Source organism: Chinchilla lanigera, unplaced genomic scaffold, assembly GCF_000276665.1.
Source record: "Chinchilla lanigera isolate Chin_1 unplaced genomic scaffold, ChiLan1.0 scaffold00018, whole genome shotgun sequence".
Lineage (NCBI taxonomy): Eukaryota > Metazoa > Chordata > Mammalia > Rodentia > Chinchillidae > Chinchilla > Chinchilla lanigera.
In genome coordinates, this window is record NW_004955419.1 from 1,227,880 (window position 1) to 1,244,136 (window position 16,257).

Here is a 16,257-nt window from a genome sequence, read left to right on the forward strand (position 1 = left end):
TCCACTGAGATGGGTGGATTCTGCTGGTGAGCTGGGTCCTCCCTCACTAACTGGGCTTAAAGGACCACAGTGCTGGGCCGGTGCCCCAGGCTTCCAAGCCCTCTGCTGCCGGCTCCTGCACCTGTTACCTGTCTGCCTGAGCCTCTGGACTTGAATCGGAAGGACCCCACAATTTTAAGACTCAGGCAATCTCGCAGAGAATTTCAGAGGTCTGGCTTGTTCTGAAAACTGCCTAGCTGGCAACCCCAGGCTCATGCGCCTGAAAGGCAGCACCTAGTTGAGCTCTGGACTCCTCCACTCCGCCCACATTGCTCACTCCTTCCCTCCCACCTCTCCAGGCACCTGCGTGTGGGTCCCAGCACTTGAAATAAGGGGTCCGACAGTGAAAAAGAAGAGACAGTCATTCTCTTCCGCAAGTGGCTTGCACCGTGCGCTGCTCCCAGCATCAGGAGGGGCCTGCGGTGCAGGTTAAAGGCCGGAGGTGACACTCTTGGGGGTAAGTGGTGATGCACAGCAAGCCTCGGTCAAGAGCCTCCTCCCAGCTCCATTCCCTGGGGCAAGGGTGGGGAGCAAAGGTGGACCTCTGCAAGCGGCAGGAGGGAAGAGCGGTACTCAGGCGGCCTGGCTGGGCCTGGAGTTAAGAGACACGCATCCCCTCAAGGGTCCAATGTGAGGTACACAGACACAGGAGGCTTCTGTGGCTGTGGAGGGAGGCTGCACTTGCAGGACTGTGAAGGACAAACCAGGGAGAACAGGCAGAGAAGGGACAGCGCAAGCCTGTCTTGCCCTGGCCTGCAGGCCGGGGTGGGCCAGTCCTATAGAAGGATTAAGACTAGAAGAAGAGGGGCTGGGGATTTAGCTCAGCGGCACAGCGCCTGCCTGGCAAGCACAAGGTCTTGAGTTCGATTCCTGGTACCGGAAAAAAACAACAACAAAAAAACAAAACCAAAAAACGGACTAGAAGAAGAGCAGGGGCTGTAAAGAATTCTGTAAGGCCCTGGACTCAGTGCCGTCTTTGGGCCAGGTGATCAAGACAGACTCAGAGGGCAGGACAAGAGGTTTTCCAAACGCTCCCAAGCCACGCGGCAGCAGTGACAGAATCAGGCGGACTGTGTGTGGGCGGGAGGAGATGGAGGCAGCCAGCAAAGTAGCTGCGGTGCCCAGCGTGCCTGGCAGAAGGCTGAAACCAGTCTCTTCACAGAGGCCCGGGCTGAGTGACTGCCAGGACCTTGGGGCTGGCGGGCTGGGCCTCCACAAAGAGCCTCCAGTGGATGACACCCAGGGGCTCGGTTCTGATCACAAAGGAGGCAGCCCCTCCCCGGGCCTTCAGACAGAATAACCAAGGGCCTTCCGGGGAGGAGTGCGGCAGGGCTCTGCAATCAGAAGACAGGGGCTCAGAGTCAGGTACTGCGTATCACGAGCAAGGCTACGAGGCCTGGGGCGAGCGGGCTCCCATTCATATTCTGTGTCTCACACACACGCCCCTGCCCCCCAACTCTCACCATCCCTAAGCCTGTACCATAGCCGCTCCTTCCCCCCTCATCCCTCTCTGACAAAGACCCAGATATACACATGTGCAGAGATGGCTGCATCAGAATCCAGGGCAGGAAGGTCAACTCGGGGTCCCCTCTGCTGCGAGAGGGCAAGGGCACAAAAGCCAAGGCAGGTGGGCAGGATGAGGCGGGGGTGGATGAGGACCAGGAGAAAAGCCGCACGCCTCCATCAGAAGATGGAATATGTACTGGGTAGAGAACTGACAGAACACACACTGCTTTGACAACGACCTTCTCTCATGCAGCATCCCAGGGGGATACGGAGGAATGTGTCCTCACACAGAAAAGGTCACAGGGACACTTCCAAGCGGAGACTTACATTTCACCAGCAAAAAGTCCCTGAATTCCTGGTGGTCTGTAAACACCGGTGGGGACGGCAGGGGTGGGCCGAAGAGCGGAACGCTTTCTTCCGAAAATATTTTCAGCCTAGGTAGAGAGCATTCCAGAATTAGTTGTTTTCTTTTAAAGGTCACTGATATTTTGCCTGTCGATGTGAACAGCGGCCTATGTGATGTGCTAGGAACATGGATCTCGCAGCAGGACCCCCGGGCACCATCCAGGCCTCCTCTCCAGCTTAGCCAGTGCTGAGCCCCCTGAGTCCTTTGTGGTTTAGCTCACTGATGTGTGGACAAGGCTACCAGGGGGAACAACAACGCCCACCACCGCCCGCCCACCACAGTTGGTATTTTACGCCTTGGCATTGACTGTGATTCTCACTGAAGCTGTCAGGTGGGTCACATCACCTGCGTTCTCCACAAGGCCCAAGGCTCTGAGGAGATAAGCACTTCTGCAAAGCCTCAGAATCAGTAAGTTGTCGACAGGGCTGGGAGTCAAACCCAAAATCTATTTGGTAAAGGTTCAAGGTCTTTTCCCCACATCGTGACACTTTTAGGCAGGTTAATTTTTGAGAACAGAAGGATAAATGGGGGAAAGCAGAAGCCCACAAAAGCCAGCCAAGATCAAACGTATCAAACCTGTTCCACATAAAGTACAAAAAAATACCCAACTAACCCTGGCCCTTGTGCATGCTGCCCTGAGCAAATCTTTCCTGAAGAGACGCGGCCCTGAAGAATGTTTGCTAAGGTGACAGCATGTGTAGAAAATCAGTCAAGAAGCTCGTGCAGTCAATGCCAAATTAATGTGTGAACTGGAGAATTAGAACAAGGGTAAGATAAGGTCTTCACCCACCTGTAATTGTCATTTTGTTGGTCGTATCTCACTAAGGCAAAGATATCTGTGCCAGTGGTCAAGGAGATTAATCAACAGCCTCATGCTCACAATTGACAGCCTGTGCTTCAAAAACCCTGGGCAGAATTATTTTGACTGACAGTTAGGACACCTGTCACTTGAGTGACTGACTTTCTTCCTTTTCTTTCTTTCTTTTCTTCTTTCTTTCCTTCCTTCTTTCTTTCTTTCTTTCTTTCTTTCTTTCTTTCTTTCTTTCTTTCTTTCTTTCTTTCTCTCTTTCTTTCCTTCCTTTTTCTTTCTTTCTCTTTTTCTTCCTTTTTCTCTCTCTCTGTCTCTGTCTCTCTCTGTCTCTCTCTCTGTCTTTTTGAGACAGGATCTTGCTATGCAGTTCAGGCTGGCCTTGCGCTCATTTTGTAGCCCAGGCTGACCTCACACTTGCAATGATCCTCCTGCCTCAGCCTCCCGAGTGCTGGGATTACGGGCATGCGCCATCACGCCCAGTGCTTGACTTCTTTAGACAGACAGGCTGGGCGGTGTGTGTGTGAGGGCGCTGTGACTAGGGTTAGCATCTGTGTGTGCTTCAGCTGGGGAGGGGTAAATCTCCAAAGCTGTCAAAAAAGCAACATGAAGGCAGACACTAAACAACTAAGCTTCCAACAGAGCAAAAAGAGCAATCCCCTTGCCTGGAAATACAAACAAGATTCCAACATGAGATTAGTCACATATTTCATCTCACACATTTCGAGAAGGAAAGCAAATTTAAATGTTGCCACTATACACCTTCTCTCTCACTCCTTCTGGCTTTGGTAGACAAAACAAAACAGAACAAGCCAATGTGGCTGGTGGTGGCTTCTAAGCAAAGTCTACCCTGCTTGGGCTACAGCCTGCCAAGTCCAGAATAGCACAATCGCTGTGAGTGTAGCTTGGTGAAGAGTGTGTGCCTAGCATGTGTGAGGCCCTGCCCACCGCCAGCACCACACACATACACACACACACACACACACACACACACACACGCACATGCGTGCGCAAGTAAATTATACAGTATGTGAATCATATCTCAATAAAGGTCTTAAAAAGATAAAAAATAAAGCAGCACCACCATCCCCAGCAGCCATCCTTCTCCTGCTCTTCCCTACCCCTGCACCTCCCACGCCCAGCTAGTCCTGCAGGCTCACAAAGCCCTCCATCCTGTGTTCCCGCTCCTGCGCTCAGCGGGCTGAGTCTCCATGGGTCACTACCCTCTGCTCTGTCTCCGGAGACAAATGTGCCGAGCCAGAGGGAAACCTGCACGTAAGGGAAACCCTACAAGATACTGCCCACCTCCCAGCCACAGTCACCTCGCTTCCTCTTCTGCTCTGCACTTGGAGAGGTTAAGCTTGCTGTTCTGCAAGAACCGCTGCAAGGAAGAGGAAACAGCGCCAGTCTTCAACCAGGCCAGCAGGAGAGATGGTGCTCAGTACTCGGGGATGAGAAGAAGAAAATCAGAATCCAGGTGGGGGTGTGTATCCGTTTTCTTTCCTAGTCTCATGGCAGATGTCTGGCAGCCTTGACTTTGAAAAACCTACTTATATGCTACATTGTTAGGTTTTCAGGAACAAATCCAAGTGTAGAGAGACGCACGAGTCTCAGGGCCCCCTCTCTAAACAGGGTCTCTGGGGAACACGAGCGGCTAGATGAGAATTGGTTTCGAAAATGCCTGTTGCAGAAAACTGGGGGAGCCACCACCTTTGGGCTGTACCTCTGGGTCACGGCTGGGACCCACAGCAAGTGGGACGTGAGCAGCTATGTGCTGGGCTGGCTGGGCTCATGCCTCACGGCTGTCGGGCAGCTGGGTTTTGACTCTGCAGGGAGCTTGAACCCCATCCCGGGAATCTGCTGGCTTTACGAGCTGAACATGGTTTAGGCAAAGCAAATAAAAATCTCCTAATCTATCAGTTTTCAAAGTTCAAGAGGTGGCTATGCAGCAGCTATTATCAGGGCTTAGGTTCAACCAGGACAATTTTTAATTTTTAAAAAATGTGTTTATTAGGGGCTGGAGATTTAGCTCAGCGGCACAGAGCCTGCCTGGCAAGCGCGAGGTCGTGAGTTTGATTCCTGGTACCGGAAAAAAACCACCACCACCCGCCCCCCAAAAAAAAATGTTTATTTTTTTTTTTTTTTGAGAAAGGGTCTTGCTATGTAGTTCAGGCTGGCCTTGAACTTACGGAAATCCTTCTGTCTCAGCCTCCTCAGTGCTGGGATTATAGGCATGCACCACCACACCTGGCTTAGCTTTTTAGTTTAACTTAGAAATTTTTATAACTAAAGCAAATTTCCCAGAGGATTAATTCACTACCTGCCATTCCTTTCATTAATTTATTACTGAGAGATGGCAGGAAGTTCTCCTCAGTTCAGAGACTGCAAGACTTTTTTTTTCGGTCTTTTTGAGACAGGGTCCCACTATGCAGTTCAGGCTGGCCTTGAGCTCACTTTGTAGCCCAGGCTGGTCTTGAGCTCACCACAATCCTCCTGTCTCAGCCTCCCAAGTGCTGGGATTATAGGCGTGCGCCACCATGCCCGGCTCGACTGTAAGATATTTTAGAAGTCAAGAATTCTCTGAGAGTTAATCCATTCATTACTCTAATGGAGGGAGGAAGAGGAAAACACGCAATAATTAGGGAATTATTATTAATAGGAATTAGCAAAAATTCTATAGCAGTGGGTCTCAGGCTCTAGCAGCACAAAAATGTCAGGCATAGCATGTGGGTTGTGAGGGTCATCTTAAGTCCACCGAGGCTGCTGAACTGGAGCACTTGCAGAGGCCCAGGATACGTGTAAAATGGGAGCGGATCATAGAAGGCTTAAAGGCAGGAGAAGATTCCTCTCCTTCCTGGAACACGATGGTGACAATATCGTTTCCAATGTGGCGCTTCCTTTCCACCTGTGATGAGCATAAATGACATCGCTGAGGTCACTCAAACACAGAGTTAAAAGACATAACAGTACGACCAACCGCAATGGCCGCTGCAGAGCCCTGATCTTCAGGTGTCCTTGGCCTTCTGCCTCCCACGTTTCACCAGCCCAGTCTCAGCCCTCCCAGTCCTCTCCCAATTTGAACTTGCATTTCCCCTTGACCGCAAAGCCTCCTGCATAGCCTCCATTGACTTCCAACATTACTGTGCTCGTACTGTTTGTCCGTATATCATCCCCTGATCTCCATTTAATAGGAGGCGAGCAGAAGAATTCTTGGGAGGGGAGCTCAAGGGTGAATTTTTATAAACACCTCAGCCAGTTCCTCCCTCCCTCTCCCCTTCTCTCCTTCACCTCACAGCACACACTAGGCAAGCGCTCTACCTCTGAGCTCCATTCCCAGGCTACCCTTCCTAACTCTAAAGCAAACACTTGGTGAGAAATGGTCTTGCCTAATTTGACTCCAGCTGACCTTTCCAAAATGATCTAGATCTGTGATCAACACTTTTTTTTTGTCTCTTTGAGATAGGGTCTACTACGCAGTTCAGGCTGGGCTTGAGCTCACTTTGTAGCCCAGGCCGGCCTTAAACTCGCAACAATCCTCCTGCCTCAGCCTCCCGAGTGCTGGGATTACAGGTGTGTGCCACCACACCTGGCTACACACTTTTCTATAAAGGCCAGATGGATACTATTTCCATGTCCGTAAACCACGTGGTCTTTTTATAACAACGTCGCTCCTAGAGTGCAAAAGCTGCCACAGGCAAAGCACGAACAAGCAGACGTGGCTTGCTGTGGCCCATGGGCCACAGTTTGCTGACCCTGTTCTAGGCCTCTGCCTGTCTCGTCAAACACAGTGACTTGGCGTGCCTCTGGATCCCTGGTGTCCTTAGCTCCAGGATATGGCAGACTAATGATGGGTACTCTTGGTCACACCGCTCCCTGGAAGGTGGCGTTCATGTGCTATTGCCTTCAGTATTACTGCTGGCTGAATACTGCAGCAGTGAACAGACTAGCAAAGCTCAGCCTAGACCAGCACCCAGCCCTGCCTTAAAAGGACCAGCAGCTTCTGTCACCTCTCTCTCAGGACATGTGCTTTCGGGAAGCCTGTGCCCCATGGCAGAAGTCAGCCCCTGTGCAGCAGAGATGGGGGAGGAGACCCCTGGGAGGCCAAGGCAGAGGCCACTGGGAGACCCTGCCACTGCATGGGGCAGGGAGAGGGCACATGTCCCCGTCCAGCCCAGCGGCCACGTGACGCAGCTGGTGGAGACCAGCAGAAGCTGCCGGCTGGGTCCAGTCAGCCACAGAACCACGAGCGATCACGAGGTGAGCGCCAGCTGGCAAGCTCTGGAGTGGTTTGTTACGCAGCAAGAAGTAAGCCAACAGGGGCCTTGCTCACCCAGCTTTCCCTGCCTAGTTTTGGACTCCTGAGTCTCTCAAACCTGACCACCTGTCCCAGCCTAGGCAAAAGATACTTGCTCTAGGACGTCTCCCTGACCTTTCAAGTGTCATCTTTTTTGTCCCTCAATACCCACAGCCCTTTTCTGATGCCATTTTTATGGGGCTTCTACCTTTCGCTTTTGTGTAGGGACATCCTCTGTCCCGGCCCCCAGCCTCTATGCTGCCCGTAAGTCCTGCGGAGCAGATCCCCGACTGATTCATAGAGGAATCATGGGACTCATTCCCAATTCGCCAGTGGAGAAACTACGGTATAGAGCTTTGAATAATTCCAATTCCATTAAGTTAAAAAAATAGTATGTATTGTTGGTAATGATTTCTTGAGTAACCAAGAAATGAAAAGCACATGCAACAACAACAAAATAAATCGGACTCCATCAAAATTTAAAAGTTTTGGGCGAAAAGGACACTATCATCAGAGTGAAAAGACAGTTCAGTGGGCAGAGAGCATTTGTAAAGCATGTATCTGTCAAGCGGTTAATATCCAGAATCTATAAACTCCTACTACTCAGCGACAAAAAAAATTAAAGCAGGGCTAAAGGCTAAAATAGACAGTTTTTCAAAGAGGCCGTGTATATGGACAATATACACAAAAGGGTACTTAAAATCACTAATGTGTGGTGAAATGCAAGCTAAAATGAGATAGCTCCGCACACCCACTCGGACAGCTATCTAAAATAACGAAGCACTGGTGAGGACCCGGAGAAACCGGGAACCTTCGGCATCGCTGGTGGGAGTGTGAAACGGCAGGGCTGCTGTGGACAATGCTATGGTGGCTTCTCCAGGTGTGAAACACAGCTTTACCAGCCGTGTACCCCAAAGAACTGAAAGCAAGGAGTCACCTGTTTGTGTGCCCATCCATGCTCAGAGCGGTATTATTCACAATAGCCAGAAGGGAGAAAGTCCCGAATCCACCAGCAGATGAATGGGCAAAGAAACTGTGGTGTATGTACACAGTGGACTATTACTCAGCCTTAAGGAGTGAAGTGCTGACACGTGCTACCACGGGGATGGACCTTGAGGACACACTGTTCGGTCAGGTAAGGCAGACACGGAAGGACAGCTATTGTACTACTCCACTGACGTGAGGAACGCCGAGTAGTAAAAGTCTATCCGGCTGCAGGAGGGAAGTGTGGGGCCGTCACGCAGTGGGCACACGGCTCCGGCCGAGGAAGTAAGTTCCGGAGGGGGAAGGTGGGGCCGGCTGCCAACAGCGCGCGTGGACTCACTGCCACTGAACTGTGCGTGCCACGTTGGTTAAGATGGGAGGTTTTACATTATGCATTTTTAAACCACAATAAAACGACTGGCAGATGGATAAACAAAATGTAGCTCATATCCATACAAAGGGAACTGTTTGGCAAGTAAAAGGAACGAAGCACTGTCATACCGATGAACTCTGGAAATGTGCCAATCGCAAGAACCTGGTTAGAAAAGACCACATACTGCGTGACCCCACTCACACACAGCGCCCAGAGCAGGGAGACCACACCGAGAGGAGGCAGGCCCAGGCAGCACGTAGATGGTCGGGGGCAGAGTGAGGTAAGGGGCAGGCTGTCTATCTTTGCTGTGTGAAGATGTTGTAGAATTGACTGATAACTGGAAAATCTTGTGAAAATACTGAAACCTCTTGGTTATTTAAGAGGGTGAATTGTATGGCATGTGAGCTGTATTTCAATATTCTTTTTTTTTCTTTTTTTTGCTGGTGCTAGGGATCGAACCCAGGGCCTTGTGCACGCAAGGTAAGAGCTCTACCACTGAGCCACATCCCCCGCCCCTCCATATTCTTTTATATATTTAAAAAACATTACTGCCAGGAACAAAGACAAAAACCCTGCCCTCACTCACACTCCAGCGGGGAGGGGAACAAAGAACACACAGGGAGCAGAACGAACAGGGCTGGGACTCACCCGCAGGTGCCCAAGGGGAGTGACTGCTCCCGAGAAGGAGGGCAGCCCTCGGGCCGCGGGTGTGGCTCCGTGCTGCGTTCACACGCGAGCAGGTCCGAGGAGGTCTGGGGTGGCGAGCGAGGGCCCGTGGGGATGTGGGAGAAGGCTCCCAGCAGTGGGAACGGCAACTCGAAGGCCCACGGAAGGACAGCGTCTCGGGGCAGAGGGGCGGAGGCAAGCCCACGTGGTGGGACACAGCAGACGAGAAGAGCGAGAAGAGCGGTGGCAGGGTGTGCGGGCAGGGAGGCGGGTCGCGCGGGGCCAGGTCGGGACGCTGGTTTGCGCTGGGACCGTGGAGGTGAAGGGAAGCAGAGGGACCTGACTGCGTTTGGAAGGCTCACGCTGCTGCCGGGTTGAGAAGCTGACTGTCAGGGCACAGGGGAGCAGCACGGAGGCCTGAGGAAAGCTACTGCATACACCATCCACTGGGGAGGCTTCAGTCACCCGGGGAAGTGTGACAGGTCTGACTTTAGACAAACTTTGAAGACAGAGCCAGCAGATTTTCTGACAGGTTGAAGGGGTAAGACAGAAAGAACTGCAAAGAATTCCACCACCCCAGCCTGCTAACGTGAGGAGCAGGAGACCTCAGCAGAGGCGGAATCCTGGGAGCAGCCGCTGGGAGAAGAGGCCTGGAGCTCAGTCCCAGCTGCCTGGGGGTGGAGGCGCCCAGCCCAGGGAGGGGTCTGCCGTGCATGTGGAGGGAGGTCAGGCCCCGTGGCTCCGGCATGTTGAAGGTAAGTAAAGTCACAAGGCTGGAGGAGATCCAGGGAGGCACGGAATGTGGAGACAAAAGCCGTGGGTGGGGCCATGTGCACAGTGTGTGTTCTTCTGGCGCAGGGCTAGCTGAGCCTGTGCCTTCATCTGCAACTAAGTGCTGCGTGGGGGTCTGGAGTGTGTGGAGTCAAGATGTCAGCAGCGCTGACCCTGTCGGGTGCCACGAAACAGATGAGGCCCCAAAGACGCTGATAGTGACACCCCTCCTTCGGCCCCTTTGGTCTCCTTGGACCGAAGAAGTTATGGGCATATCACAACCTACAAAACCATTAGCTCGCAGAGTCATTGCAAAGCCTGCTCTTTAAATCACACCTGGGGTGCAGCCCGGACTGTTCCACAAGCGCTACAGATGCGAGAGGATCAAAAAGCCAACAAGACTGTAGGACTCAAGCTGGCCTCTGACTTTTTGTGGTTACCTCAGGCCTGCAAGAAACCGGGGCTGGAGGGTGGTCCTTCCCCAGCTGACCTCAGGAGCAAGCTTTGTTAGAGTTCATGTCATTCTGCATTTCTTTGTCTCTCTTCTCACCTGCATTATTGTCCTGGTAATGGAAGTTTTATAACTTTGATTTTCTCTTGTCTACTGATACTGGGTCAGGGGCGCCCCTGCCAGCCCAGGTACTGAGCACGGCAGGCCATCTGGGAGTAGCTCAGGGCCCTGGGAATGCTGCTGCTGCACCTTGCTATGCTGACAGCGTCCCTAAACAGATGAGGTCATTAACGAGCCCCTCAAAGAGGAAGATTTCTGACTAGGACAGCAGCTGAACTGGCATGTTTGTCCCTCTGGTCCCTCTGGCTAATCTCATGTGCCATGGGGCACGGGCAGTTTCGATAACTGTATCGTACTGAAAAGACTGGCGCTGGGTTTGTAAAATATTTCAATGGAAGTTTTTAAATGTTATCATTAAATGCAACAAGTCAACAAAATTTGCAATGATTGGGAAAACCAGTGTGGTCGCTGCTCTCCACTGGATCCCAAGAGCCTACGAACTTGACCCACTAGGAGGTGAGGTCTGGCAGTGGCAGCAATGGCGCTCTCACCCATGCCGAGGGTGCCCGCCTGCCCACTGTGCAGGGCATCTCAGCCATGCCCAGTCCTCCTGGGCCTATGCACTTCCTGCCCAGCCTGTCCTTTATTGGAGTTCTCCTTCCATAACCGGAACAGATTTAAGGCCTCCACAGGGTCTCCACAGCCTCCCACAAAACCTCCTTATTCCAGCCCTCACACCACCAGGGGGCACCAGCTCTTCCTGCCCCACCCCCCACGTCCCCAAAGCATCTCCACACCCCACCGCGGTAGCCCCATATGCTGCCCTGTGAATCTGCTTTGTGTCTGTCGTGTTGGAATAGGAACTGCACATCCTCAGCCCTAACACACACTCTCTCTAGGTTCCTATTTCTCACAAATATTTGCGGAACTGCCCATTCATGCTAGTGACATTTATTTATACAGCTGTGTCCATGTGTAAAAAGTAATAAGAATCTCATGAAAACCTAAATGGAAATCCCCAAATCCCTCAAAAGCCAGAAGCATGTAAATGCTGCCAAGCGGGAAGATTTTCCCTTGCAAAGAGCCAGGCTCTAGAAGGGGCTGGGGCACCCCAGGGCGTTTTCCAGGGTGGGGCAGCCCACATGGACACTTGGTGTCAATCACCTGTGCTGACCTGAACAGCGCACACGGAGCACTGTGCAGGAGACACTTACTTTATGTCCTGGAGAGTCTCATTCTGACAAGACAGAAGGCGCATTGAAAGAAGTCCCCAAGAACAGTCTTGGGGAGTCCTGTGCTATGGCTGGGCGTGCCGCAGAGGGAAGCATGCCCCAGCGCTGGAAGCTTAGTCCCTAGTGTGGTGTTGGCAAGAGGTGGGGCCTGGTGGGAGGTGAGGAAGTCTTAAAGGGGTGTTAAAACTTTTCTCATGGGAGTCCACTGTTGCTCTCTTGGGTCCTGTAAGAGCAGAGTGTTACAGGTGAGCATGATGCTCCTGCTAAATCTCACTTGCTCCCTGTGTCTTGCTGTGTGGTTTCTCCTGCACCAGCCATTATGGTACCATCTACCCCAAGGCTCTTAGCAGAGCCAAGCGGATACCAGCAGCATGCTCTTGAGCCTACACAACCGTTAACTGAACAAGCCTTTTCTTTATAAAGTACCCAGCCTCAGGCATTTTGTTATAGCATTATAACATGGACTAATACAAGTCTACAACCCCTTCCATACAAATGTTCATGCACACATATGCACATTATTACCCTGACCCTTCATTTCTTTAAGGTGACAGCATTAGTGAAAATAGAGCTCCCTAAGACATGTTGACAGTTGATGTATACAGACAATAAAAACTGTCCCTACACTGCTAGCTAGAATCCAGCTCACAGAGTAATGTGCAGAGCCTCCAGGTCTATGAGATGATTATGATGTTCTCTCAGCATCTGGTTACACAGATGGTTTCTATTCTCCAAGAGCCTGCATTCACACCTACCTGCTGCTTGTTTTCTTTGGAATATGGCAACATGGTGGAAACGTGAAACATGATCTCATGCCCTTGGTACACAGTATAAACCGAATGTATCCCTGTGGTGTCATCTGTAAGATACAAGTGGCCATTTAGTGGACAGAGAATTCTGAGATCATATGGAAATAGTTTCTCTTTGCAGATGAAGGGAATACAGTGCACAGTATATTCTCAAAGATCTTTCTGGATTATCTACCCAAGGAGAAGCAATGGATCCCCCAAGTGTTACTGCTCCACTTCCTGCAAGGCTGCCACCCTTCTATGTGTATCGGGTTAATAATATCCCTTAGTTATGGTGGGCTGATCAGGTCTGCAATCTCCCGAAGGAATACACGGCAAAGCCTAAATAAAAGAGGCAAATGGAATGATTTCAGGGCTCCAGGAGGATTGAAACCCTCTCACAGAATTTGAGATTCTCTTAGGGCTAAGATCAAGACCTTCTCTAGGTGACCAGTATTTATTTAGTTATCAGAACAAGGGAGAGGAATCCTCCAGAAGAGCGGGAACCACTCAAGGACTTCTCCAAGTAAGGTATTAAGTTAATCCACCCAGAAATGAGATGCCTGAGGTGACAGTCTTTATTTAGTTGAGGTTGGATCTAGGTGTCCTTGGTTGTGACCTTGTCTTACCCTTTGAGGCTTTATAGCTTCACCCACCATTACAGGCCTCAGTAGGGATCAGTGACTCACAGAGGTTCACTTACTGTGAGTCCACTGGTCATCCCCAGACAAAGAGCCTAGGCCTTAGACAGACTCACAGGTAAACATGGAAAGCCAATTGGTTAATTTAAGTCCTGCTCAGAGCTGCTTCATAGCGGTCTCCATCACCCCAAGGAGAAGCAATACAAGATTGCCCAAGTGTTACTGCTCTACTTCCTGCAAGGCTCCTACCCTTCTAAATGGATCTCTTCTCTCTTTCTAGACTTGCTCTGTCAGATTCACTCCTGGTCTCAGAAGAGAGATCAGACGCCTGGACTAAGGAGGTGAGCATGTGCTAATTCCTTGACTTCCAGTTGCTGTGGGTGCATGAGATGAAAGCAATGCAAGGTGACACAGCTGTTATGTCCCTGAAGCTAATGAAAGTGGCAGAACTGTGCAGGAAGTAAAAGCATGGGCTTTGGAGGCTGGCAGTCCTGGACTCAGATTCTCATTAGCTATGTTATTTTTATTTTTCAAAGTTTAAGGGCTCTTTTATTGAATTATTTTAAATTATTACTTTTTTTTTTTTTTGTGGTGCTGGAGATTAAACCCAGCACCTCTGCACTGAGCTGCATCCCCAGCCCTTTTTAATTTTTTATTTTTTTAGCTGTGTTACTTTTGGCAAGGCACCTCACCTTTCTCTGGGCCTGTTTCTTAATTTCCAACTGGAGATAAAAGTAGCATCTAACTCCCAGGGATGTCAAAAAGCCTGCAAAGCGCAACTCGGTGGGCGGCGGACAGGATCCTACTGGGGAAGCTGGGGGTGGCCACTGGCGATGAGCTTGCAGGCACCTAGGATCCACCCCATGCACACAGAGACCGAGAGAAGCTGGGACCAAAGCCTCCATCCCTGTGCTCATCAGGTAAGCCACTTCCGGTACAGCTCTCACACACCGCTTCCAACTCGGGCTGCGGGGAGAGGCTCCCAGAGGGTAGGGAAGGGCACCTGGGTTTTGAAGCCTGTCACACTTGGGCCAAAGGAGCCTCACACCATTACCGACTGATTAAACAAAAGGACAAGAGTTAAAACACAAGAAACGGCTAGAAATGCTACACAGAGACGAGACAGCCCAAGTGATTCCCAATCTGAGCCTGCGATCTCATCTGTCTCTGCCTTGCAGGCCCCAACGCCCAGACGCTTCCCTCAATGGTCTCCATCTCACTGCTGGCGCCGTCACCCGCCAGCTACGCCAGGCCCAGGGTGCGGGTGCTGTGCTGAGTCCTTTCTCCTCTTCCGCCCCATTCTCCATTGGCACAGGTCCTCTGCCCTGGAAAGGGCCCTCAAATGAGGCACTCGCCCTGCCAGCCTGCACCGCCAGCCACGGGGCTCAGTACCGCCTGTCTGCGGCAGCTGTGTCTCCCCTGGTTCCTCTTCCTGCTCCTCCACTCCACTCTCCATGCAGCTGCAGCCCAAGGCGCCAACTACGTCATGACCCCGGCCCCACTCCGTAATGACACTGGTGTGAGCTCAAATCCCCAATCCCTGCAGCGTCTCCCCTGCTCCTCTTCCCCAGTCCGTAGGGCACCTTTCCTGCAACCTCTGCTCCCTCCAGCTGCAAAGGTATTTTCAGGGTCTTTCTTGTCTCGGGGACTTCACAGACGTCACCTCTGCCTGGCATTCTCTTCTCTCACTCCAACTGCTCCACTCATCACTCCCTCCCCCTTGTCTGGAACATCATCGCCTTCTCTAGTCCTCCACATTTGGAAAAATGCCCCCAAGGTGCTCTGCACTTCCTAGTTCCTGCAAGAATTCCATGATAAACCATTTGATGACTATCTGTTTAATATCGGTGTTGTCCGGTGGATGCCAGGCTTCTAGAGAGGCAGGGCCCATGCTGGTTTATCCGCTCTACATCCCCAGAGCCCAGCATGGTCCTGGGACACACATGGTGCTCAACAGTAAGTACAGCCAGGTGCTTCTGAATGACAGAGACAATTACGGAGAATCACTGAGTTGTTAGGCGAGTGTATTGTGTGAGTGTCAGAGTGTACTGATATACTCTGGCGATGGCATCACAAGGTAATACAATCTTTTTTTTTTTTTTTTTTTTTTTTTTTTTTTTTTTGTCTTTTTGAGACAGGGTCCCGCTATGCAGTTCAGGCTGGCCTTGAACTCACTTTGTAGCCCAGGCTGGCCCCAAACCCATAGCGACCCTCCTGCCTCAGCCCCCTGAGTGCTAGGATTACAGCTGTGTGCCACCATGCCTGGCTTGGGTTAGCATTTTGTTAAGGACTTTTATGTATATATTCATAAGGGACAGTGATGGCAATTTGCTTTCTCTGTGATGTCTTTGGTCTTTTTTTTTTTTTTGTCTTTGGTCTTAGTACAGGGTTAATACTTGCTTCATACATCTGTGCCCCCACCCTGGGTATAAATTCAGGCACAGGTCAGGCCAACTAACACATTCTACCAATAATAACAGAAGAAATCAAGAGACAAGCTTACTTTTGGTGTCCAGACCGCCGCGGTAGCCTGTCCAGCCCTTTAGAGTGATTGTGTCACCCAGGAGATTTAAAAATTTTTGGAAAGCTTCGCTTCCAATTTCTGTGGGGAGAGGTGAAATATGAAGAAAGAGTGAGTGTCAGTAAGTCCTTATTTTCTAACCATGCACTGAAGTCTTGCACTTGAAAATTAGATACTCCTGATGTGTGTTTTGGTAACAGCATGGGGTCACGTTTCCTTCTTGGGGCCATGAGGGAGTTTCACAATTCCTAGGAATCCAAGGAAAGGAAAATGCCAACCTTACTACCACCAGCCTAGGCACACAGGTGTTTAGTACGGTGGAGATTATTACCGCCTCTATCAACTGTAAGCAGGTATAGAACATGAAAAATGCTATGGATCATGAGGAGGACACCACCTGATGATTCTCCCAACCACAATAATCACAAGAAAAATTTTCCATTGATTTTGAGATCTACAGAAGCAAATTCTCGGGGCTGGGGATTTAGCTCAGTGGCACAGTGCCTGTCTGGCAAGTGTGAGGCCGTGAGTTCGATTCCTGGTACTAGAAAAAAAAAAACCACATCAAAAAAAAATTACTTCTGCAGAAGCAAATTCTCCATATTCATGTGCTTTTCCCCTTAGACTGTATCTCTAGTGCCCAGAGCAGGGACCGGCAGAAATTGGGTGATCAGTAAATACTTCCAGATAAATGAAACCAAAATGCCCTATAAAATT

The 16,257-nt window shown here is 50.7% G+C and overlaps 1 protein-coding gene and 1 long non-coding RNA gene across 2 annotated transcripts in view; one reads left to right on the plus strand and one right to left on the minus strand.

Annotated features, from left to right (window-relative positions):
• Positions 1 to 16,257, minus strand: part of Garnl3 (GTPase activating Rap/RanGAP domain-like 3) — a gene marked incomplete at its 5' end in the record, with an annotated part of 142,495 nt that overhangs the window by 37,821 nt on the left and 88,417 nt on the right. The window contains 5 exon segments of the mRNA XM_005382431.2: positions 1,873 to 1,979; positions 2,742 to 2,787; positions 5,556 to 5,664; positions 12,346 to 12,449; positions 15,523 to 15,621. Coding sequence (XP_005382488.2) covers positions 1,873 to 1,979; positions 2,742 to 2,787; positions 5,556 to 5,664; positions 12,346 to 12,449; positions 15,523 to 15,621 — 465 coding nt within the window.
• LOC106148297 lies at positions 8,952 to 14,852 on the plus strand. The gene is made up of 3 exons (XR_001233596.1): positions 8,952 to 9,831; positions 13,300 to 13,360; positions 13,684 to 14,852. It is a non-coding gene; the product is annotated as an uncharacterized LOC106148297 (long non-coding RNA).